The sequence below is a fragment of the Agelaius tricolor genome, unplaced genomic scaffold, assembly GCF_023055355.1.
Source record: "Agelaius tricolor isolate 1412-34295 unplaced genomic scaffold, bAgeTri1.0.p SCAF_16, whole genome shotgun sequence".
Taxonomy (NCBI): domain Eukaryota; kingdom Metazoa; phylum Chordata; class Aves; order Passeriformes; family Icteridae; genus Agelaius; species Agelaius tricolor.
The window spans coordinates 2,656,032-2,680,962 of record NW_027269276.1 but is presented as its reverse complement, the minus strand read 5'-3'; the positions used below and the strand labels follow the sequence as shown (position 1 = coordinate 2,680,962).

Genomic DNA, 24,931 nt, shown 5'->3' with positions numbered 1-24,931 from the left:
ATGTATAAGAGTTTCTGGTTCCTGCACACCAACACCTCCCCAGCTGCTTGGAGAACATCAGGCACATTTTCTCTTACCTATGACAGCCAGCTTGGCAACTTGGGACTTTGCCGACCCCCCGGCACTGCTGGCCTTGCAGAAATACTCTCCTGACTGTTCTCTCTTCAGGTTCTTCAGAATCAGGTTGTTTTTATATTTGTACAAGGAGGGATCCAGCAGTGAGCCATTGTGGTACCTGCCAGGAACAGTTAAGGGACAGAGACTGACCATCTGGCTGGAGCACAGCAATGGCCTAATCCTGCATCCTACTATGTGGATTTTGCCAGATTTCCTGCCTCAGTTTCCCTGGGGTTTTGGTTTGGCTAGGTGGCATCACTAAAAATTTTTCCCCTACTTGTGGCAGTACTGTGATGTGGCTGCTGGACAGCTGGCAGGGAGGCAGAGCTGCCAGTTGTGTCTGATGAGGTTTTTAAACTCTTTGTGTATTTTTCCAGTGAATCCCTCAGCAGATGACATTGCTGTGCCATCTTGAGGAAGCCATCACTTGCAGCCATCAGTTCTCAGTGCATTTAACTGTTCTATAACTAAAGCCCCCAATTTATGGAGATGGTAAGGAGATAAAACTGGCATCTGTGGGACAGCTAAGACTTCTGGCAGATCAAATTCAAGCTCCTTACCAGAGGTAGCGGTCAGGAGCTGGGCTCCCTCGGGCATCGCAGCAGAGTGACACACTCTGTCCCACTCTCCTGGCTTTGTCCTCAGGGCTCCTGAAAACATAGGGTTTGCCTGCAGGAGAAGGAAAATGCCATCTCATTACTCTTTCTCTCATAAAACCCCAGTTTATTTCTGATGCCTGTGTAAAGCTTCCTGCATCCCCCCTCTTTGGGGCTACCTGATCGGTGCAGCTGCACTTGGATCGCCAGGTTTCTCCGGTTGCTCTCAGGCACGGTGACAGTCGCTGTTGCATATTTGGCTTTCTTTATTTTAAGGGTGTTTTTGCCATCAGGACAAACCCCTGGGATCCTAAACATGCCTCTGCTATCAGCCATTGTCAACAGCTTGAGTTTCTTGGCTTGCAGGTAGACCCGGGCATCGGCAGCAGGTGACCCATCCTCAAGAGACACCTTCCCATGCAGGGTGGCATCCTCACACATGCAAGTGTCACAGTCGGCGTTGACATGGCCCATGGGGCAGGTGATGTTGCAGGCTGGAGGAGAAGCAGGCAGGTCAAAAAATAGCCCCAAGTCCCCACAACACTCACAGCGTGTTCTTGCATCTGCTTTTCATTTAGATGCAATAAGGCAAGTACTGCATAAGGAGTAAATTGTATCCAAAACATATTTTTCCTGATTACCCACAGCTGTGCATTAGAAAGGCAGGGACGATGTCATTTTGAACCTGACAATTAGTAGAAAGCAGCCACGTGGATATAATTACAGCTAGGAACTGTTATTTACCTTCCCCAAAGGGCTGAATTTCAGGGGAATTTGAATCCAGATCAGCATGTGAGCTCTTAGCTCAACCCTGGCAAGATTACAAATTCAATGTCATAAACTTTCTAGGTTTCTGTTACCAGTGTATGCTCAGAAGTTGTGATTTTGGTCTATCCCAAACGCTGTCTTCTCTGATTTAATGGTATCCTGGCTTGGGCAGAATGTGGGATAATTGCCAAGTGAGCATTACCCGACAGGTTTAACATTTGGGCTCACAAATATTATTCTAGTCTCATTTACCTATAGTGATTAATCCTAAATAATAATCTGTCTTTTCTCAAGGCTCAGGTCATTCCTTTTACAATCACAGAGCATCTCTGTACAGGAACTGTCTGATATTTCAAAGTTGAAAATAAATGTAAGAAATCAGGGAAAACCTGAAACAACTTTTCTGCACAAAACGTATTTTCAGAATTTTTTCAGAATTATTTGGTTTAAAGGAGATTATAAGAGTAATATAATTAATTACAAGCCCCTTCAGCAGGGACTATGGCAATTTGATATTCCTGAATCATCTCTTTCCTGGAGGTTTTATGGAGACAGCTGTGTGCAGTCACTGACTCTACCTTGAGTGCTGCTGTTATAAAAAGATTAATGAGATTTTTTTCTATATCCCCAAGATATTGTGAATCCCTGTTATCTTTCTGTTTGGCTATAAAGTTGCCCTGCTCTACTCTTTGCACTCTCCAGACCTACTTGGAAATCACTGAATTCTGTCAAAAGAGAGAAAGATGGTAAAATGACAGCAAAGGGAGTTCAACACCTGGGCAGTGGTGAGACCATGACATCCTCCCCTGCCCATAAGTGAGTTTAGAGGAGCACCTGAGCAAACATGTCCAATGCAGAGCCGCCCTTCCTCAGTTGCTTCATTACAGTGCACGCCCCAGAGGGGCTCAGCCAGGCAGGATCTGGTGCGCTTCTGCACCCCGGTTTGGCCACACTTGGCTGAGCACTCGCTCCATTTCGACCATGGAGACAAAAACCTTTTTGAATCTTGCACCAGTGGACCTTGAATAACATCAGTGGTGTGTTACTGAGATGCACATTACACACAGAGCTGCCCAAAAACGGGCAGTTGGGTTTTAGCAGCTTCTACAGAGCTCAGACTGTACATTTGGATATTACATACCACATGGATTAAACAAACTCAGAGCATGTTCAGGAAGCTGGGAATTAAAGCATGTTCAGGGAGCTGGGAATTAAAGCATGAGAAGGCGTCTGAAGGCTTCTGACTTAATTCCCCGCAGGCTTCCAAATTCAGGATGATTAAGATAAACCCAGGGGGAGCAAAGTGCAGGCAGCTCATGCTTAGCGTTGAATAACTTTGGCTTAAGGAAATCAAACACACATTCTCATTTAAATGTTGTTTGGGGGACAACACTTGTCTGTTTCAAATGTGGTTAAATGTTTAAATAGAAGGTAAAATGATTAAATAGTTACAAAAAAAGGGTAAAATTGTTGGTATGATCATGTTGAATGTCTTTAACCAAATTTCAACATATGTTTTCTATAGGGGCAACGTGTGTCCTATTGTGAGCACCACTTTTACTGAGTGCAAACCAGAAGCTTAAGATGCTACCGAGCAGGCTGAACATGTCAGGAGCCAGCTGATTGGTAAAACAGAAAATTTGCAAAACACATTGGGAGTTTAAGATGAGGTTATATTTTTAAAGGAATTTCTTTAAACGGGCTACTAGATGTTATTAATTTAATCTACTTTGAATGGATGAGATCCACTCCAAGTCTGTGGTTTGGGCTTTTTTAAAAATGACAGTGTTCTAATAATGTTTATGAGGATGCACTAGTGACTAAAGTTTCTAAAAATGAAGTTTCTTGGAGACTTGTGCTATGTCATCTCCCATACCTATTCTTCCACACAGTTTGTAATAGAGCAGGTTGATTTGTTTCCTAGAAAGGCAGACAGGCACAGGGCTGGATTGCTCAAATTGTGAATGGGTGCTTGAAAACAATCTTGGCTTTTAAAAGCTGGTGGGTGGAAAAGACCCTTTAAATGAGAGCAGATATGGGAGTGTCGTGTCTGGGAGCACTTAAATGGGCAGGGTTTTAATCTGTTGGCACATCATCATCTCTAGTTCAGCATCCCAAGTAGTGGGATCCATGACTTATTTAGCAATTTGAGGCATGCAGGAGGAGGTGGGCTTGGGGATGAAGTCACATCCTGTGGATAAATGCCTATTTGTGCTTGCCCCAAGCAAAAACTAAATGTGCAACAGATTAAAGCGGGATCTCAGCAAGATCCTAAGCTTGTTTGGGATCAGCTGCTTTAATCTGCAGGGCTGATGATGATAGGAAATGAACAGGGGAATCCCGTGGAGGAAAATGGCATTATATGTCTCTAAGTAGCGTTTTGACAGCAGAAAAAGCAGAACATGGAGGATGAGGGAGAAGCTGAGGGATGGAGCACTGGTGGGGACGTGGGAAGGGACAGGGCTGGCCCATGGCACTGGCGGGCAGGACGTACTGCGTCTGACGTAGGTGAAGGTTGGGTCTCCCCGGCGAGGGCTGCTCCTCGTACCTGTGGGCAGAGGGATGGTTCAGGCAGGGCTTGCCAGGCAGGGAGCCAGCCCCAGTATCACTGCCTTGTGCATACACTTTCAGGGGAAAACTATTTTACCAGTGGTTTTCGAAAAAATGCCTCTCAGCAAGTGGAGAGGACCTCTCAGTGTCCATGGTTTTGGTGCTTTGATTCTTCCCAGTGGCTAAGAGAGCTGCTGGAAGTTGGGCAAAAGGCTGGGAAAATCCCCAAATCCTTCAGCATGGTCAGCCCTTTAAATTTCAGCCTGCTGAAATTTAAGTTCTGAGCTCTGGACAGTAAAGATGAGAAGTTGGGGCATCTCCCAGGGATTAATGAGCAGAGTGTGCTCTGCAGGTTAATTAATTTCCCACAGGCTTTAATTCTGAAGGAATGGTGTCACAAACCGCCCAGGGTGTGGGGACAGGCTGGGCAGGGTAAAGGCAGGTCAGAGCATGTGCTGGCCCATCCCTGGGCTCTTCTCACCCTCCCAGCCTGCGCGTGCCTCCCGCAGGAGCTGGGGCTGTGGTCACACGTTGACCTTCCCTTTTCCAGGAGAGGAGCCAACAGCGTGTGTCAGTGATAGCCAAAACCCTACAGGAGGTCGTGGATGATTAACATTTATTCCACTGCCTAAATCATAGAATCATAGAATGATTCTAACCCTAAATGTCCTCTTCTACTCAAATAATACTGGTTAGTTGTAAATTGTTGGGAAAATTGTCCAGTGAGGAAAATCCACCCAAGGTGGGAATTAACTTACTCTCCAAGCTGAGCATTACCAGCGGGCTGAAGGTTCTTGATCCTATCTGGACCCTGCTGAGGGCTGGTTTCAGAATCCTTTGTCCTAAGGGTCAATAAATGAAAGAATAAATTAGATTCAAGGATTGGGCATCCTTAGGCTCAATATTACAGCTTTCCCATTGGACTGTGGCTGGTTAGAGCTCCTGTAGGATGCAGTGCAGGAGATACTAAGAGAAGGACATAATGGATATGTCCCACAGCCTCACTGCAGCTCAGGTGTGATACAAATATTCTATTTCCCTTATCACCCGGAAAAACTTTTTTGCACTTCCTGTGTTGGAGCAGCTCAGATCAACTAATCTTTTTATGGCTGGAGAGATAAAATGTGTCCTTCCTGTGCATGCGCAAGGACAAATTAATCCAGGGCGGATAATGTTGGTTGTTTTTATGGGACAAGAGCTGGTTTCTGAACTTGCTGGCCACCTGCATGCCTGAGGGGAGCTGATGGCCATGGCTGGTTCCTGGGGTGCTTGCTGGGAATTGGGAAGCTAAGCCCCAGCACCAGCTCTCCCCTGTGCCCAGCTCTGCCCCTGTGCTCCTCTGGGTGCAGACTGGACACTATGGGATCTCAGAGACAGCAGGCTGGGATGGTCCTAGCATGACCAGTGGGCTGGGGAGCTCATCCCTGGCCAACCAGAGGCTCACTGACTCGCAGACAGGCTTTGCTCAAGCTCTGGGGGCTGGATGGGAGCCAGTCCTTGTGTGGAAGTTGTCCGGCCGGGCAAACGCCGCAGCGACCCAGAGCAGCGCCCAGCATCGATGTCGGGCTGCGTCTGCTGGCTCAGCGGCTGCCAACAGACGTGCCTGCACTGGTGTGGGCAGGGGACAGAGCAGTGACCAGAATGGAAACGTTTAACCTTCACCTAAAACAGACGTGGCTCCCCAGAGGAGGAGGAGGATCCAGCCTTTCATGGTGACCATCGCTGTCTCCAGAGGTAACCAGGGGATTCCTGGAGTTTCCGCAGCCGTCCCACGCTTTCCCCAGTCCTGCAGAGACAAACCCGACTGTGTCAAAGCTCACCCAGGTCCTGCTGCTTTTTGGGAGCTTCTCCCAGGCTGAACCACTCCAGAACATGCCACAGGGGCACTTATACCCCCTGTTCACCCCCCCCGCCCCAGCAGCTCTTCATTTACCTCCCCAGTGGGGAGCAGCAGGAGCTCCACATCTGTGCTTGCATCCTCCCTGCTTCTCACCATCACATCTGAGCCCAAATCTATTTTGCAGAGCACTGCTTTGTAACAGCATCTCCTTAACATGCCTAGGAACAGCTTAAATACTTCTGCAGGGATCTCTCACAGCCCACGCAGCTCTGGAGGCCCCCCAGCACCCAGATCTGCTACCCACAGGAGCAGGGACAGCCCCATGCCTCCATCCCTCTGCCTGCAAACTGGGCATAGTGTGAGGATAGCATCTTATCCAGTACATCCCAGAGTGTGAGGAGCGGGAAGGCTCCTGAGAACCTCTGAAAGCAGAAAAATCCATGCACAAGCCAAGTCTTTCCTGCAAATGTAGCAAGAAGCTCAATATTTTCCTTTTCCCACAGGCACAGATGTGGGACAGGCTTTGTGTCACTCTTCACCAGCTCAGCCACTTCAGATTTTGTTTTCAGTGAGTCCCTTTGCCCCAGAGCATCAAGTATTTGGGTATTTAATTTCTGAAAGTACCTGTGAAGCTGGTGTTATCCCTAGTGGCACCAGCTGGAATTCCAGGTGCTTTATTTTATGCACCCAAAATTAATGAACTGGGAGGAGGGGAAAATATTGCCCCAGCCGTTTGGTGCCTCAGTTTACCCATAAAACGGGGCTGATAAAGAGCAGTCACTGGCGAGAACACTTATTTGTAAGTGGTACTAACTATCCCCTCTGAGACCAGGGAATGTGGGACTAGGAAATACTTTGATTATGGCTCAGCAAATCCCAGTCAAGCAAAAATAACAAGCAACACATGAGCGGTGTTTTGTGGGCTTACGGTGGGGTCATGAACTCGCAGCCAGACAATAACCAGGAAAAAATTAATCCTGTTTCCCACTTGGCAACTATTTTTGGAGCTGACTGCAACTTGTTCAGCACTGGGTTTGGGATTGGGATACATCCCTCTGTACCCAGACACACGATGCTAAAAAAGGGGGGGTTCAAGCGGCCGGGTCTTGGCAGCAGGGAGGGTTTGGAGCTGCCTGTGTCCCCTGTCTGGCTGTGCGAGCCTGTGCGGGACAGAGCCGCGGGAGAAAATGGAACAGCCCCACGTGAGCAAAGCCCCCCAGACCCTCGCTCCAGCTGTCCCGCAACCCTTCCCCAAGCCCATTAGCTGGGACGAGGAAGGGGGAAGCGGGACGCAGGAAACTGCATCCCCATCGCTGTTTTTCAGCCTCTGTGCCGTCATCTGCCCATTAATTAATTTCCACCTCACCTTCAATCACAGCTACTCTTAATTACGTCGCCTTAACACAAAAGAATTCTATAACCACTATCTGCCACAGAAGGGAAAACAGCAGGATTGGGGTTTTTTCTCTTACCTAAAAAGCCATAAAAACCCCACTTAAGGAGAGTCCCGTCTTCTCGCCACAGAGCCGCCAGCCGAGCTGAGATCCGCGGGCGAGACGAGGGCTTGTCAGCTGCGTGTGTAGGGATTTGCAGCCGGTTGGGAAGAAGAGAGAGCTGCGGCTAACCGAAACCTCCCCTGCGCCGAGCGGAGCCGGGCAGTGTGCGAGCCTCCCGCCGCTGAGGCGGCGAGGTCGCTTATATAGCCCGGCGTGTAGCTTAGGGGATGGCAGCGAGCCACCGTCCGCGAGCACAAACAGATCGGACGCGCGAGGAAACCGCAGCCTGAATAATCCCTTAATAAGGTGATGGTAAACAGAAACCTGTGGCGGTTCCACGGCGTGGCGGCTGCTGCTGGTGGTGGGACAGGGCACGGTGTGGGTACCACGTCCTGGTGTGGGCACCGCATCCCAGCACAGCATCGTCACTGTTAGGGGTTCACCCGGGGTCTGGGTCTGAAAGAGATGCTGCTGAGTGTTGAAGGTGGAGATACAGTGAACAGACAATGAGTTTTGGGGATGCTTTTTGGCTTTTTGGCTTTACCTGGTCTGGGACAAACGTGGTGCCCACTCAGCAGTGCACGTGGATTTGCCCCGTTTCGTAGGTGTGGGCTCAGCTGGGCACCGTTCCCTGCACTGCCTGCCCACCTCTGCCCCTGTGCTGGCTCTGGCAGGGATCAGATGAGGATGCTGTGGGGATGTGAGGATGTGGGACAAAGCCAGTGGGATTGGTTTGAACACCCAGGGTAGCACAGAGCTGCAGAGGCAGGACTGTCCTTGTAAATAAATGTGACTGCATCTCAAACTATGGGGAGGTCTAGCAATGACCCCTAATCAGAGTTTCTTGCTTGCCCCAGTCTGGCTTCAGCCTTCCAGGCTTTTCCTCCCTCTGCAGCCACATTTTTCTCATGTAACTTGTGTCAAGTGTCTGTGGACACAGAGCTCCTGGGTGTTGACAAAGCACGTGGCCTTGTGCAAGTGACTGCCACCCATGCGTGCAGCCCTGCAGCCACTCGACTGTGCAGATGGTTGCTGCAGGAATGGGGTGTGAAAGCATGGGCTGTATGTGTCAGGAGCAACCCCCAAAAGATGGGCATGGGTGTTGGGGCAGCCAGTGGGGGTCAGTGGTGTCCCAAGCTGCCTCCTAGTAATCCTTGTTAGCCCTGCTGCCAGAGGGAGTGGTGCAGGAGGAACACAGATCAAGATGTCACATAAAAAATGATCAGCAGTGACCTACACCAGCTCCTGTTTATGTTTACGAGGGAAAAGGAAAAAACACCTGAGGTGTGCCAAAAATGGCAGAATGTTTATATGGTGGACAGAGAGTGCCCAGTGAGCTGGAAGCTCCAGACCTCTGACATAAACATGAAGATCATCTCTGTTTCCCCTCTGTGATGAGGACAAGATGTGGGAAAGGTATTGAGGCAGAGAGCAAGGAATTCATCTTTCCCAGATGGAATCCACCTCCCACCATGACTGACCCACACTAAGCACAGCACCAATGCCTTGGCAAGAAATCTGCAGTCCCACCAGCGCCTTGTCTATATCCTGGCATCAATTTCTATGGGTCACACTGCTGGGTAAGGAAATGTGCTGTTCTGTAAAAGGAATAAGCTGTTATTCCTTACATTATGGAAATGGGATGATAGTTCTAACCCAGTGCTGGTGCAGGCATTTCTGCAGGGGATTTTGCAGCCTCCTCAGCATGGCTGTTTTCTCTCTAGCAAGTGTCCTTCAAGACAAGCTCTGGAGACATGTGTGTGGCTTTAGGAGCAGGTTTGGGATGTGTGAGTTCATGTAAACCCCAAGTCTCTAGAACAGTTCATTTGCACAGTCTCTCTTGGCTTGACCATCCCTTGCTGCAGCTCTGACACGTGGCTGACTTTGGAGGGAACAGCATGAGAAGAGCCCCAGATGTTCCCAGTGCTGAGAACCACCAGCTCTGGGAGAGGCTTTCCATCTGCCTGGAGGTGAACAATGCCCCTTGGGGTGGAGAGGACAAGTCAGGGGCTGCCCCATGCCTGGGGTGGTCTGCAGGGCTGTAGTACCTGTGGCCAGTGACAAGGATGCATCCCAGACCAAACTCCTCCTTTCTGCCCATCACCAGTGGCTTCAGCTGCCTAAGGCTGCTCCTTCCCATCAGATAACAGATCCACAGCTTCTTGGACTCAGTCCCCTCCTGGATTAATGCTGGGGAGCCTACCCAAATCTCATGGTTTTTTTCCATGGTTTCATCACTGATGTGTAATGTCAAAGCCATAAGGTCTTTATGTGAATGCTGCCACGCTTAATGCTGCCTCTGACCAGTGCTGAGGCTGGGGCAGTGTCAGAGGACTGTGACAGCAGATGGTGCCAGCAGCATCTCCCTCCCCACACTCCTTTGTGGTTGTATCCATAACTTTTCTTGTGTTCATCTATAAATCCAAGGGAAAGATGGCTAGTAATGCTCATCCTGGTTCTTCATGCCTCCCACCATTTCTAGTACAGCATGGGCAGAGTGGCCAGCTCCAAAAGCCAACTGTACCATGCCAGGGGGATAGCAGGGTTGGAGGGGCTGCTGTCAGGGCTGCATGTGGAATTTACAGGCTGTGGGGTCTGCAAAATGCTCTGTGGGGCCCAAAAATCCACTTTTGGGCCAAGGCCATGCCTAATTCCCTGCCGGCTGCCCTCGTCCTCCCTCCCTGCGCCCTCTCCACTCCGCCAAAGGGAGCTGACGGTTATTTTCCCCTGCTGCATGTTTCTGGGCTTGCTTCTGTTTACGGAGATGGGAGTTAAAATAACTGATTGATGACTTTGTTCCATCCCAAACACTTTGGGGAAGTTTGTGTGGTTTAGAAGGGAGAGTTGGGAGCTGGGATTTCATTAAGCACTTGGCTCCCGGCACTTCTCCAGCCATGCTCCAGGGGTGGCTAATGTTGTTTTTTAAATCCTGTTTTGCTATCCCAGGAGCCTGAGTGGCGATTTCCATGGCTTGTAGGAGAACTTGGAGATGTGGCAGGTCCCTGAGGTTCCCTCTGAGCTCTGAAACACCAGCAAACCTCGCAGCCACTGCAATATTGTTTCACTTAAGCCAGCCTCCACCGCTTCATCAGCACAAAATTGCACTCCAGCTGCCTAAAATCTTTGGAAAAGAGCCAAAAAAATGAATTACTGGAATTTGTTTTCATTGTGTGGATGAGGATTTACAGGCTATGACTGGGAGAAAAGGAGTGAGTGGACCTTTTTCCCCTCTGGAAGGATTTACTTGGGAGCTAAAACTTGTACTGGGGCTCAGTAGTGCTCAGCTCCATAAACATCATTTATGGAACAGATACAAAAGGCAGCACTCAGTGGGGACACCAGGAGAGCCAGGATCCAGGGAAGGACTGATTTTAGCTCTGGAGCTCAGGAAGGTTTTTTTCTGCAGTGGTGAAAGAGCCAGGAGTGAGGAGACAGTAAGTGCCTGTGCTGGTTGTGGGGTCTGTTCCACGGGGTAAGCCCCCAAATATCTGCTGGCACCAGCACAACACAACTGACTCCTGACATGTAAAAGAGTGCCCTCTGTTCCATGATTCCATCTGTAAAGGAAAAGGGCTTTTGCTAGTGCTTTTTTACATGTTTGCTATTGGAGTGCCCAGGGAGTGTCACCTTCCACCCTGCTGGACACATATAGACCCACGTAGCCTGGGAAGGGATTCACTGGTCACTGGGATGTCCTGGACTGCAGAAGGGTCCCGCTGGTATTTCCCTCCTAGGTGCCATGGCCATATCTGCTGTCTCTCCTTCCCATCAGAGCTTGGAGAGGCAGAAACCATGATGCTATGAGAGCACCAGAAGTGCCTCAATAGTGAATCCCTTTTTAATTAAGTGTCTGAGCTGGGGAAATTAAGATAAGAATACTGACTCATTTAGAAACTCTCTTTGAGATGAAGAAGGCCATTATTTTCAAGGCCTCCGTGAATAATGGATATTCCAGTCTCTCCCTGGAGCTTTAACTGCTCAGGGACACTTGCAGGGCAGCACCATGGTGTGGGGAACATCCTGCCCACAGCTGTGGCAGGGCCTGAGCTATTGCACAACCTCTGATCAATGATGTAAAAGCAGTCCCAGGATGGGAACAGGCGTGATGGGAATGTGGCCAGGTCCAAGCCAGGACAGCACCTCAATGGGTACATTTACACTGCAAAGGAAGGGCAGGAGCAGAGCTCCAACCCACAGTCCACCAGCTGTTTGCTTTAGCTCTGGACAGGGTTGGGTGGACAAAGACCATCCTGTGTCAAAGTCCATGTTGATTTGGGTAATTAATTTCTCCTGAAGAAATCCTTGATTTATTGTTCCTGTTTATGGGTATTGGCTTTGGGCTGGGATGCACTCCAGGCTGTGCACCCATGCTGGCGTGGGGAGCAGCCTCCCACACAAGGGATGGCGATCATGGTCTCATTTGTGCCTTTTTTTCCATATTCTTGCTATAAACCAAGTTGAAGTGGGCAGGTTTGCAGTGATTTGCACCAGCAAAACGTCAGCCAGTTTTTCCTAAAAACCAACAAAATCCTGCCTGATCCATGAGTGTGCAGGGGCAGGCTTAGTTCTTCCAGTTTGTCTTTATCCTATTTTGCAGGGATTGCACTGGCAGCACATTAGAGAGGTGTAGGCTGTGTAAGTCAGACCAGAGGCAACAGTGATGGCAGTGAAAGTGAAGCTTTGAGTTAAAAAGTGTTTTTTAGTGTTCACATGAGACTCTACATGGGATGGACAGAAAGAGATGGAGCCGTGAGGGCACTGGGCACTCCTTGTTGAACCATGTGGGAATTTCTGTCAGGGTAATTTCTGCACTGAGCAATGTGGGGCCGTGCCTGGGCTGGGGTAATCAGGGTTGATCCACCCCCAGGTTTCAGCTCCAAAAGGGTTTGCCAGCATCCCCACTGGCAAAAGAGAGCATGGAAATGCCTCCCCTTCCTGGAGTGCCTGTGGTCATGGGGGCGACTGGAGATGTAAAATATCTCATGACCTCATGCACTATGCCAAGGACATGCTGGAAAAGCCGGTCTCTGCCGAGCTAATTCCAGCGCTGCTGGGATTCCCCCTGGAATACGTGGCCAGATCAGCTTTCGCTGGAGGGTAAATGTGTGTTTGCCGGGAGCACACCAGAGGCTTTGGTGGGGCCAAGAGCTGCTGGAGGAAGGCCTGGCAGCTCCTGGTGTGAACACCTTGTCCCATCTAAAACAAAAATTGCAGGGAGCAGATTGCGAAGGCAGCGTGGGAGATGAGCACTTCTGCAGAGAAACGGCAGGAGCAACTTGAATGCTGGCTCCCAGAAACACCTCCCTGTGAAGCCAAATCTGGATGGGGGGAGATGGCAGCACTGATGCTCATCCTTAGAGATAGTCACTGGCTTCCTGCAGCCCCATATCTTGGCTCAGAGCAGATTTCTTGAGGGAGGGTAAAAGCAGAGCTGGGGAGCAGAAATTATATCCCTCTGGCTCATCAAATTCAGCATTGATGGTATCTCTCCCCACCCAGAAACTGATCCTTTCCTAAAAGCATAGAGAAGGATCATGTGCCTGCATAAAGTTCATCCAGGAGTATCTTTAAGCTTTGAAAACTGCTTGGAGATATGGAGCTCTTGGGAAAGAGGAGTCAGGGGAGGTGTTCCCTGCTTTTTACTCCTGCAAGCCCTATGTAACTGCCAAGGGTCCCACAGGGATGTCAGTTTTGCCCACATCTCACCTCTCCCCCAATGTGACAAAGGAGAGCAGCCCTTGAATTTGGCCAATGTTTGGGAAGGAGCATCCAAATATGGCCTTGGGACACACAATCCTATTTGAGAGTTTGGAGGGAGGAGGATATTTGGAGCAACACTATGGACAGGTCCCACAAGGAATAAAAAAGCAGAGGATAAAAGAGGGCACAGAAGGCAAAGGCAAGGAGAGCAACTAAACCCTGTCCAAAAACAAGGGCAAAATTGTTCACTTCCATGGTTAGTCACAACGAAAACATTGGCATTTCATAATTTCTTCCAGCTCAAAAAAAATATCCCGTTAGGGCAGTGAGAGCCCTGACTGGGTCAGGGCATGCTGAAGCTGAAGGGTACCCATGGCCCCTCCACTGACCCTGTGGATTATTTTCTTGCTTTACTGGGGACTGGGGTACCAGGTGAAAGTTCCCAAATTATTTCCTCCCCAAATAAATTCCAGCCTGGGCAGGAAAGCAAAGCTGCTGTGGGGAAGCTCAGCTGAGTGGGGCAGTGATGCACACACAACACCAGATTTTGTCCCTTGGTGGTGAGCAGAAAGGGCTCGGCACCAGATCCCACCATGTTTCTTCAGGCTTGACTTCAGGATCTGGTCTGGGATGATAAATTCCATCCTCTTTCTTTTCCAGTTTAGAGATGAGGAGGAGGATGTTACTCCGGTTGACATGTCCCGGTGAAAGATGGAGGAACTCTGAGTGGAAAGATGTAAATTTGGGGAATCACTGGGAATGATACTCTGGACATCTGAGCTCAGCAGCATCAGGAGCACCAGCCTGGGGTATTAAAAGGTGGGTATTGCAGCAGGTTTGAGCACGTTTTTCCCAATACCCCTGTCCCATGGTGTGAAACCCCCGAGAAGGGTTTTTTATCAGTGAGGTTTTGATATAAAAAGCCGAATCAGAAACAGAGCATTGTCTCACCAAGAAATTGTCTAATGGCACAGTTTACCAAGTAATTGAGCCCAGAAGGCCGGACAGATCCCTCCCTCTGCTTTAAACACAGGTTTTTGGGAGGGGGATGGAGTGATCCAGATTATCCCCAGGAGGGGCAGCAATTACCATCCCTCCTTGGCAGGTTCAACAGAGCAGCCAGGGCTGGCTGAGCAGGCAGAATGAGGTCCTGGTTTATCCCCAGTGATCATTGGGCTTTGTGTCTCTGTCTTTTGCTGCAGAGATTTTGGGGAATTTTGGGTGATGCCCTGTTTCAGGCCTGTTTGTAACTTACAGCACAGTGGCACCGTGCTAATTTTTATGATGCTGTTATTTAATGAAAAGGCTGAAAACTGGGAGCTTCCCAATCGCTTGACTTGTGAACTTTGGGTAAGAAGAGAAGCTGTTCCAGAGGTGAGCTCATTTCTAACCCCGGGAAATGACTTCATGGACGCTGGTATTTACTCACAAAAACATTGCATGTCAGATGTCCCTGACTAGACTTTCTGTTTCGAGTCCAGTATGAGACAAAAATTTCCTTGGATGAGCTGCTCCTAAGACAATTCAAGGTTTGGAGAAGAAGGAGAAGAATTGCAGGGGGGGAAAAAAGAATCAGCATTAAAAACACTCTGAAATCATGAGGTTTTTCTGAATAAAGGGAAGTTTTTGGGCACCCAGCCTGGCAGAAGCACCTGCCTGGGGGGAGGGTGTGGGTGATGAGTCCAGCAGAAGAATCTCCCATCCTCACCCCCCACAACAACCAGCAGCTGGAGTTTCTCTCAGAGAGGAAAATACAAGTTTTTCTCTTTGGGAAGCCAAGCCCCCAGCAGTGATTTATCAGAACAAACAGAAGCAGGTTCCCTGCCCTGTGTTTGCTATAGGTTAATGGAAATTATGTCCTACACTGCTCTCCCTTGATGAGATAGATCCCAGTATATACAGAGTGTCTGATGGAAAAACACAGTACTTGCATTTTTATTCAAGGTTTGCTCATGCAGAAATTTTCACTGGGACTGTATTACCCAGTGTGGTTCCTGATTTCTGTTTTTTCCAGCATCCCGGGATGATCCATATGGATTGGGGGAGATCAGTCCTCTTTGGAGACACTGGGGGAAGCTCTGTCCCCTCATGACCCAGCACTGGACTGCAGCTCTGGGGATGTACTGGGGCAGAATCCCAAGAGGAGGAGATTTCGGGAAGAGCCAAGCTGGGATGTATGGAAACAAGCCCTGCCTGCCAGCACTGTTTCCTAATCCTGGACACCAAAACCCTCTGATCGTTAAACCAGTGTTCAGAGATTCGGCTGAAGGCTGCCATGCAGACAACATCCAAACTGACCTTTGAGGAGATGAGCAAAAGAAAAAAAAGAGAGAAAACACAAGGGGGTTACTGTGCAAATACTGGAGAAAAGCAGTCATTTCAATAAGGGACCCCACCCTTAAAATAAGACTTATTGCTAATGCATGCCCAGGACATTTCTGTGTGATGGTATGCTAAAAAAATCCTCTCCAAACAGAGACTAAAGGCTTTGTTGTGGCATAAGCAAGGCTTACAATTCCCAAGAAAAATCCTGTCCCTCTCTTGCATCATACAGCTAGGGATGGAGAGGACATTTCTAGACAAGAAGGCCATCAGCCAGGATGAAGGACGAACAGGGAATACATTCCTGACTTGCTACTTAATTGCTTTCAAGCAGGTGCAAAGGGCTAAATGAAAGGGAAAATAAGGATGAGTGTGTGGGGCCTAATTAATCTCAGCTTTGAGCAGGAACCTAATGTCAGGAGGAGGTGGCTGCTGGAACGAACAGGCTTCCACCCAACTTCTATGCAGATTTTGTGGTATTTGTACCCCAAGGGCCAGGCTCGTTTCCAAGGCACTGGTGGGTGATGCCTCTGTCAGGTAAGGAGGTGATGGGGACAGTCCCATCCCATGTGTCAGGGCTGGCTGGTGCTCACTGGCAGTGCCAGCAGATTCTGCTTTCCTCTTTCCCCCTGTATGCAGGAGTGGCTCTGAGCAGAGAGATTTCCTCCTGATCCCTTTTGGCAGCTCTATGCAGAAGTGATGGAGAGTTTAGGGGATTCCAGGGCAAACATGGTCCAGTGCCTGCAGCATCTCCTGGGTCTCAGGAGCTGGTCCTTCTGCCACACAAGTTGACTCTTAAACCCACAAAGGTTTAAGAGTCAAATTGGAAAAGGGGAAAATACCTTTTCTGCTTGTGCCCTGGAGCACTCCTGCCAGCACAGCAGCCTCAGAGATGGTGCAACCACCCTCAGAGCTCAGGCGTTTCCTCCTGAAATAAGTGGGAGTAGTTTTAATAATGGAAAACCTAATCTAGAAAGGGAATCTCCTCCTCTTGGGGCACAATGCAGAGCCACCACTGCCAGCCTGGGATCTGCAGGGACTTGTATACCACGTACTCTTTAATTTAATAGCCTGGAAAATGTGAAGGTCTGTCTGCATGTCATTAAAGTCCCAGTGAAGCCCCTGGGAGTGTGTTTGCCAATGCTGGTCCCAGCAGGGCTTGGGGCTATCCCTCTTTCACCCCCACAGCTCCAGAAGAGCGGGATGTCCTCAGTTTCCCTCCCTGTCCTCGCATTGCACTTCGTATTTTTTAAGCTCTTTTGAGCTCTTTGTCCCTCCCAAGGTCCTTCCCTCTCTCTGTGTTATGCTGCAAGAGATACAGAAAGAACCTGATGGGAACTGATAGACTGCAGGAAAAAAAGTGTATTCATTAAAATGGCAAAATGAACCACATTTCCCCTTGTTAATTCCCTCCTTGCAGCATTTCCAGTTCAAGCATGTACCTGTGATGCTTCCATGGACCCGTGTGGTCCAGGAGCATCTCTGAGGTGCGTGTGCGCGCGTGTCTGCGAGTTTCTCGGTTGTCTGAGCAACGGGATGTTCATCACTAACTCCCAGGATAATTAACTCATTCTCCTGTATTTATAGCAAACCAGTACAGGGAGTGTTGGCACTTATCCCTGATAGAGCCACGTTTGGCCACAACGTTTTGAATTTTGGCTGTTTCTTGCATTACAGCAGCTTTGTCATCATCCCCGCTGCCTGCTCATTAAGTGGGCAGCTCATTAAGCTAACAAGGGCAGGGCTGATGGTGGTTGCCTGAGCCAGGCTGCCCATGGGTGCCTGCCTCGGTGTGCCCCGCTCCTGGTTTGCAGGTGCAGGGAGTGTTTGCAGCAGCATTCCCATCTCCACATGCCTGCATATGCCTGTGCTAACAGCAGCGTCGCTCCTGGCTTGCCTGCTGGCAAGGGGAAATTTTACTGCTTCAAGGTTTGTTGCAGGGATCTGATGCAGGGAAACGTTGGAGCGTCCTGACTCAGCACCGCAGCGGTGGGGGACCCCTGGGGAAGACACAGAGCATCTTCTCTCAGCATCAGGGCATGCGTATGCCAGGTATGTTCCCATCAGCTGGGGTAAATCCTGACCTGCACTCAGATTTCTCGTTTTTTCCAGAGAAGCAACTTGGTACTTTTTAGCTGTTCTTTCTTTTTGCTGCTTGTTTGTTCACTTCCTCTTTGGGGAAGGAGGGGTGAAGGAAGCAAGGGGAAGGGGGCTTGTGGGGGTGGTGGTGGGGCTGGAGGAGGGCTCATTGCTGCGAGGTGTTGTTGCAGAACTGGGGAGACAGATTTGATCTCTGCTGTTCCTGTTATTTGTATGAAGGTAAGGAATATTTTACTTTGGAATCAGCAAACAGGAAGGTGCTTGAAACAGTAGGAGATGTGCTGTACCTGCAGCTGGGACTGTAAACAGCTTGTGACCACAGGAGCTGAAAGTGTGTGTCCTTAAAACGTGAGTTCTACTCAGGTAAAAAGGGCAATAAAATCAAGTGTGGGGGACAGCCACACTGCTGCTCATCACTCCCCAGCCACCCCCGTTTTAGGGTGGGTTCTACCTTTCCCTCCTCCTGCTTTGCCACCAGAAGGGAAAGGGACAGAGGTGTTGTGCTGGTGCTGCTTGGGTCCTGGGAAGGTCCAGCCTCCTAAATGCCACTGTGGACCTCTCCCAGGAGCCACTGTAAGACTCTGGACAGTGTGGGATGCCCCTTCTCCTGCCTGGTCACCCCCAGCTGCTCCTGCCCATGACCCCAGATCTGGCACTCGAAATGGAGATGGATCATTAAGGTTTAACACACTAATAGGAAGGGCTGTGGGGTTTCTAAAAAACTGAGCCCTGCTTACAAACTCCCTTTGGAAGGACAAGTCCTTGAACTGAGCACAGCTGCCCCAGCACAGGCTCAGCCAGCTCTGGTATGACCTATTCCCAGCAGGATGCTGGCAGACAGTGACTGGTTCCATGGTCCTGGCCACCACTCCTGCTTTCCCAGCTGCTCAGCCACCTTGCAAAGAGCTAAAAATATATGTCTGTGTGAGCAGTCACTGTAGTTACAGCAGGGGTGAGCCAGCGAGGGTGGCCAGGCTGGGTCACTGTGGTGGGGGGACACGGTGACTTTGCAAAATGGGCAACACAGAGGGGACAGGCAGGGATGGGACAAGACAGAATGGGACAGACTGCTGCTGGTACCTCCAGTGCAGATCCCACCATCTCCCCACTTTTGTCAAAGCTGCAGCACTACACAGCCCCTAAGATGAGGTTAATTTTGCTGCTTGTGTTTCAGCAGGGCATGAGTGAGGAGCAGCTCCCTGCATCTCCCCACTGCCCCACCACGCAGGAGGACACCAATGTCTCAGCCTCTGCCTACCCCCAGTACTGGGTGGAGCCCCGGTTCACCCAAGCAGCCAAGGTCCGTGTGGTCATCACAGCCATCTTCTTCCTGCTGGCAGCGGGCAGCAATGCAGCCGTGCTGGGCAGCCTGCTGAGGAAGAGGAGGAAATCCCACGTGCAGCCGCTGATCCTCAGCCTGGCGCTGGCCGACCTGCTGGTGACAGTGATGGTGATGCCCCTGGATGCAGCATGGAACGTGACAGTGCAGTGGTATGGAGGGGACATCTCCTGCAAGGTCCTCAACTTCCTCAAGCTCTTTGCTATGTATGCTGCTGCCCTGGTGCTGGTGGTCATCAGCCTGGACCGGCACGCAGCCATCCTCCATCCCTTCTCCCGTGCTCACCGCCGCAATGGGATGCTGCTCCGTGCTGCCTGGGCTGGCAGCGTGCTCCTGGCTTTGCCCCAGGTAAAGTTCAGTGTCCTCCCCATGGAGTTTGCCTAGCCTGGGGTGGTTTTGGAAAAGGGCTTCTCCATCCCAACATCCCCAACCAGTCCATCCCAATCCATAGACTCCACAGGCACCAGAATTAGGCATGAGTTAGGTGCCCAGAGCCTATCTCCCAGTCTGACACCAGCAGGAAGGTGCTCTCCATGCACAGCCAGCAGCATCTCTAGGATGCGGTGCTCTGTTCCAAATCCTCTCTGAGTTATTATTTGGTTCTCCATTTCAGCTTTTCCTCTTCCACCTGAACACAATCCCAGGAAGGAATTTCACCCAGTGTGTTACTCATGGGAGCTTCCGAGCACACTGGGAGGAAACTGTCTACAACATGTTCACCTTCACCACCCTCTACATCACCCCCCTGAGTGTCATGATCGTCTGCTACATCCGGATCCTTTGGGAGATCAGTAAGCAGCTAAAGGTCAATAAAGGTAAGTAGATCCCAGCCTTTTAATGTCCTCCATGACTGAACTTCTCCATCCTGGAATTGTTGTTGGGTGTGTCACAACATCCTTTGAAAGCTAAGAAGTTTTGCACAAACTAACTAAGGTTTTGCACAAACTTACTGACCCCAGTCCTTGCTGTCTTCTGCTTCCTGTGGGACATGGACCAGATTATGAGATGGTCTTCCCTCTCTGGCAGAAGCAGAGTCATGGATGATTATGTTGTCTTGGTTTTCCCCTATCTTCAATTATCATTTTGACTCTCCTTGACAGGTTTAACAAGAAATCAAAACGAACACATCTCCAAGGCACGCATGAAGACTCTCAAGATGACCATAGTGATTGTTGCCACCTTCATCATCTGCTGGACCCCTTACTATCTCCTGGGCTTGTGGTACTGGTTCCAGCCAGCCATGATCCAGAAGATGCCGGAGTATGTCAACCACAGCTTCTTCCTCTTTGGCCTGCTGCACACCTGCACTGACCCTATCATTTATGGACTGTACACCCCTTCCTTTCGGGAGGACGTGCAGTTGTGTCTCAGGGGCATTGAAACAGCCATCACCAAGCAAAAGAGACACAAACCCATCTCAGCCTCAGAGAAGATCACCAAGGATGGTGCTGCAAATGGTGGGGTGGCATCAGGGGGCTCCAACGGGACAACTGTCAGCACGGTCTGATGAAGAGATGTACCCACAAGGGGATGGCAAGCACAGCTTTGGGACTGTTTTGTCTTGTAAGACCATTTTGGAGACTGTCATGACGAGATTCCCTACTCACCTTTGGGGGTAAGGGTTTCTGGCCAGAAACTGAGAATGTGTCTCCTCCCTGTACTCAGGGTGAAAAATCTGGGGGTATTTCTGGTCGTTCTGCTGTATTCTGGCAGCGCTGTGACAACTAGAAAAACATTCTTTTTGTATCTGACTCATGCTCCAGTCCTGATTCTGGGATCAAGCTTCTCTACACTTCCAGTATCAACCTCTGGGAAGAAATTCACCATCTCCTCTGTGGTCCAGGGTCATGTCTCTGGAGTGGCTGGTCTTCAAGTGCCCTTTGCACCTACACCCAGCTGTAGAGCTGCATGGATGGTGCCACCCTGAGCCTGCAAAGGTGTGATCACAGGCTTTTACTCCTTTTTCTCCACACATTGTAGGAAAAGTTCTCTGGAAATTTCAGATCTCCTGACTCAGAACCTGCCTGGTTCTCCCATGGCTGTGTGACAAGCCCTTGGAAAGATCTAAATATTTGGAGGTTGACTAATGCAGGGGCATTCATGCCCCAGGCATGGTGGGCAGGGAGGGATTGCTGTGGGGATGGAGGGACTTAGGCAAGAGTGGTACAAAGAACCACAGCGGAGTGGGGTGAGGTTTCTTCTCTCTTCTGAAGAGAGCCAGAAGGGAAAAGAGTCCCTGCTACTGTTTTCTGGTGTGAAGGGGATGGTACAGACAGACAGACACATCATTACACAGCAGCTCTGTGGGGCACAGGGCAAACCAAGAGAGAGAGTATTTGGGGTACTGAGAACCAGACCTGACACTGCCCAGCCCCCCTGGACCTTTCTGTCCCCATGTCCCAGAGCACAAGCTGGCAGGTTGCAGGCCACATTTGCTTTGCTCTAAGCAACACCAGCCCCTCAGCTCTGCCCCAGCAGAGCAGGTACAGCCACCCCACAGGTGTGTTTGAGGTGTCCCAATGATGGAAATGATGGGATGTAGTTGGTAGGGCTCCATCAGCACCATTAGTGCCAGATGGAAGTAAATGAGGGCAAGGAGGGCTTCTGGAGGGATCAGTTGAGCTGTGGTGAGTAACATGGGTTGTTTGCTTTCTACCATTGTGCCAAAAGTTGCTTGTGAAGGCAGAAGTCTTTTCTCTGGGTGTGGGTTGAAGAGATGAGTCTTTTTTCAACTGTGTTGTCCTTTCCAGGTAATTAGAAAGAGTGGATTATTTCTTTTTTTATTATCTGATGGTTGTTATTAAATGTGGGGTTTGCTTTTGAAGAGAAATTCTGTTTTAAGCCAGGTGGGTTGTTGTTTTCTTAGTTTAGTTAAACCTTTGGATAGCTCAGGAGCTCTGGACTTGGCAGGAGGCGGTTTCTTGGCTATTTTTGTGGCCACTGCAGCTTTGAATGAGCATCTGGACTTTATCAGGATGAAAGAGCTTTATTTTAAAAACAACCCTTGTCTTGCTGTGGTTGCGTGTGTAGGGAGCTGGGAGATGTCTTCCCCTCTAGAAAACAAATCTCCTTTGGGCACTGAGGGGGCTTTTTCTCAACCCTGTTTCTAAGAGGTGTTGGCTCCCCATCAGACAGAAAGGATCTGCATTGGTATCCCAGCTCACCAGCTAACAAATCATTGAAATTAGAGGGGTGGCAAGCACTCCTTGCAGGCTGGCTGAGGCTGGGCAATGAGGACACAGGAAGACACAGTGCTCAGAGTGATGCTGAACTGCACATGGGTACCCAGCCCTTGTCCTTCTGGTACTAATTATTATTTATGCTAAACATGTAGCCCAAGGAGAAAAAAAAAATCAATTAGAACTGCAGGAGCCCAGACCAACTGGTGGGGACAAGCATGAGCCATTTAGGAAGCATCCAAACTCCAATGAGATGCGTAATCGCAGTTTGGCTTTCCTGGGCTCGTTCTGCTCAAAGTTAATTACCCAGTGCTAACAGAGCAGGGGGTGCCTGATGCCAGGCTGGCAAAAAGGCTTCTTGTAAGGTGATGGGAATGGCTTGCAGTAGGGGAAGCTAATTTATTCATCAGACACTCCTTTGGTCTCTTTGTTTATACTGCTGATGGGAGGCAGACCTTGAAGGTGCGTTAGTTTTCTGGCAAGCCTTGAATAAGTAGGAAAGTGTCTTTAATCTACTGAAAATTGTCTTCACCCACTTTTTGCTGAGTGGGAGAGAACAGATACAACATTGCTCATACACGTCTCCTCTTGCCCAGCAACAGGAGAGCTCAGAGGTCTTTTCTGAGGAGCAAGAAATACTTTTTTTCCTTGTGGGAAGGATTTTACACCCCATGGGTACAGTGAAAAGGCAAAAGTGGGTTTGGCTTTAGGAGGACTCTAATCTTACAATAATTTAGATTGGAATACGTCTCTATGAAGAGTAGGAAAATGGGAATTCTGGCAAGTATATGTACCTTAGTCCTTAGGGGAAACATGGCACATTGCTTGGGATTCTTGCAGGCACTCCAGTGCTGCTCCTTTTGCCCATCTCTTTTATACCTTCCCTCCTGTTGCTGATGTTCAAAGTGACATCTTGTGGAGTCTGGAGTGTGGGCAAGGTGCCCAAAGTGACAGCTTTTATGAGAGAAGGAAAATGTCACTGGAAATGTGTGCTGCTAAGCCATGTGTCCCCTGCATGCAGGAAGGGGGAGCAAGCAGGTGGGCAACACCTCCCTGGGGAAGCTGGGATCAGTCTGGGTCCTGCCAGAGGTGGACCAAAGCCCAGGCCTGGTTTGTATATTCCTGCTGTTCTGATTCTGCCTTTCTTGTATTTGCTCACACTTTAGAAAGCACAAGATTTTTGCATCGCTTATTAGGAGCATGAATCCCTAAGTCTTGCTTTCCCCCCCAACCCAGGGGTGGTCCTGCTTTCTGTGGTGCTTCCTTCTCTCTCCCCCCATTGCCTCAAACCCTTTGTCTCCAACAGCACCTGCCCTTCTCCTCAGCTGGCTCCTGAGATCTCTGTATATAAATATATATAAAATACTGAGAGAGAGAAAAAAATACTTTTTATATTTATTATCTATTTATGCTTGTTGGAGGAAAATTCTCCTGCTTCCTCAAAACCTGCTCATTCCCACCAAGGAAACACCAGTTACCACACTTCTTGCAGTCCCAGCCAGGATCAGATTTGTCTGATTAGGTAACAATTCCTTAATATTCACCACAGTAATGTAATGAACATATTAATAAGAGCAGGTAGCTCTGTATTTTACAACTCCTCGACCTCACCCTGGGCCGCCTGCTTCAAACACAGCGGCCCTTTGTTCAAGAGGAAATTCTGATTCATTCCCTGGTAGTGTTTTTATAGCACTGTGCATGTTCAAAGAGCCACGCAAGTGGCTTAAGAGGCTAACACAAACCTTGGGTTAATTCATAATACTGTTAGTTACTCAGCACAATACCCACATTAATCCAGCTGACTGCCCCTCGCCACGTTGGGAAACACATGCTGAAATCAGCAGGGAGCTCCGAAAACAAGCGTGGGAGTAGGATATTAAGTATTTTGCCAGGCTGCTAGGTAGGATCTGAGCACCTTAAATGTATTTAAAATATTTTCCCACTGCTGTTGCCTCGCTCCACAGCTGTGGAGCTGAAGCAATGATGAGGCTGTGCCCAGAATCCCTGCAGGCCTGAGCATGAGGAATGGGGCTACAAGCTCTCCAAGGGATACTCCAGACACATCCATCAGCCCCCACCTGAAACCACCTCCTTTTTTTGGTGTCTATTCAAACTGATCAAAGCAGAAAAAGCTGGTTCTGTTTGTTGGTTTTTTTTTTTTTTCCCTTTGATACCTGCTGATTTCATTGCAGAGCTGGACTGTGCGTGTCTGCCATGAGCCCCCACAATGCTTTCTCTCTGGGGACATAGCCTGGAACTATTATTACTTCTGCTTACTCTCAGAAACTTTCCTATGCAAAGAAACCCTAAGAAAAGAGCTTTAAATCCCTGCTGTGTTCTTTTCATCTGGCTCAGGAGCTCCCAGGTTTGTGCCTTTCCCTGCAGTGCAGCAGACAGCCATCCCACAACTGCTGCTCAACCTCCTCCTTTTCCAAAGGGCCCCCAAACAGCCCATCTGTTCCAAAAGATGGGGTTTTTTTTCAAACAAACCAGGCTTTTACAAAGCAGTATCCTTTGGACAGCATAAAATACCTCCAGGTTATCTGGCTGGCACATTATCTCCCCTAAACTTGTATATTTACATGGCAAACATTTAATATAACATGCTGAGGAAGACAAAAATAGGCAAATATTCCCATGACCCCTGTGCACATCCCAAACCCCAAGTTTCTGCACTGAAATATCAAGGAGTAAACTATGAAGTAGTTGAACCTGTTGCACAATAAATTATTTGTTTATGTATATTTTAATTGCAAATCTCTGCTATAATTAGCACGGACACTTCTTGGGCTGAGGCGCTGCAGTGTCCTTTGACAGTGAGCATTATTAACGGGCTGTAAAAGGCAATGGGGAATTGGATTATAATGTTCTTGTTTTGCAAGCTGTATGGTGAATAAATAAATTTGTTTTGGCAGCAAAATTAA

At 49.1% G+C, this 24,931-nt stretch overlaps 2 protein-coding genes across 8 annotated transcripts in view; one reads left to right on the top strand and one right to left on the bottom strand.

Moving 5' to 3' along the window:
- Positions 1-5,813, bottom strand: part of CILP (cartilage intermediate layer protein) — a 9,612-nt gene extending 3,799 nt beyond the window's left edge. Inside the window, exons 1-7 of the mRNA XM_071441200.1 lie at positions 5,694-5,813; positions 4,790-4,873; positions 3,976-4,029; positions 2,316-2,501; positions 893-1,207; positions 678-786; positions 78-235 (exon numbers count right to left, since the gene is read on the bottom strand). Of these exons, the coding sequence (XP_071297301.1) occupies positions 78-235; positions 678-786; positions 893-1,207; positions 2,316-2,501; positions 3,976-4,029; positions 4,790-4,873; positions 5,694-5,751 (964 nt within the window). The 5' untranslated portion in view covers positions 5,752-5,813. The remainder of the gene's footprint in view (positions 1-77; positions 236-677; positions 787-892; positions 1,208-2,315; positions 2,502-3,975; positions 4,030-4,789; positions 4,874-5,693) is intronic.
- LOC139596727 (gonadotropin-releasing hormone II receptor-like) lies at positions 1,154-24,931 on the top strand. Of its 7 annotated transcripts, XM_071441195.1 has the most exons (6): positions 1,154-3,107; positions 13,733-17,441; positions 17,709-17,837; positions 18,664-19,176; positions 19,442-19,643; positions 19,929-24,931. In XM_071441195.1, exons 4-6 carry the CDS (start codon positions 18,670-18,672, stop codon positions 20,333-20,335), a joined length of 1,116 nt encoding a protein of 371 aa, XP_071297296.1. In that variant the 5' UTR covers positions 1,154-3,107; positions 13,733-17,441; positions 17,709-17,837; positions 18,664-18,669; the 3' UTR covers positions 20,336-24,931. The 7 variants fall into 7 exon arrangements, with proteins under 7 accessions (XP_071297296.1, XP_071297293.1, XP_071297294.1 ...); XM_071441193.1 differs by lacking the exon at positions 1,154-3,107 and having other exon boundaries at positions 14,094-17,441; positions 17,736-17,837; positions 18,667-19,176; XM_071441191.1 differs by lacking the exon at positions 1,154-3,107 and having other exon boundaries at positions 14,094-17,441; positions 18,667-19,176.

Excerpts from the sequence above, each read along its gene's own strand:
- LOC139596727 (XM_071441188.1), top strand. The coding sequence starts at position 18,532 with ATGGGACAAGACAGAATGGGACAGACTGCTGCTGGTACCTCCAGTGCA. Across the intron at positions 19,177-19,441 it reads TGCTCCTGGCTTTGCCCCAG|CTTTTCCTCTTCCACCTGAA; the intron begins GTAAAGTTCAGT and ends TCTCCATTTCAG. Across the intron at positions 19,644-19,928 it reads GCAGCTAAAGGTCAATAAAG|GTTTAACAAGAAATCAAAAC; the intron begins GTAAGTAGATCC and ends TCTCCTTGACAG.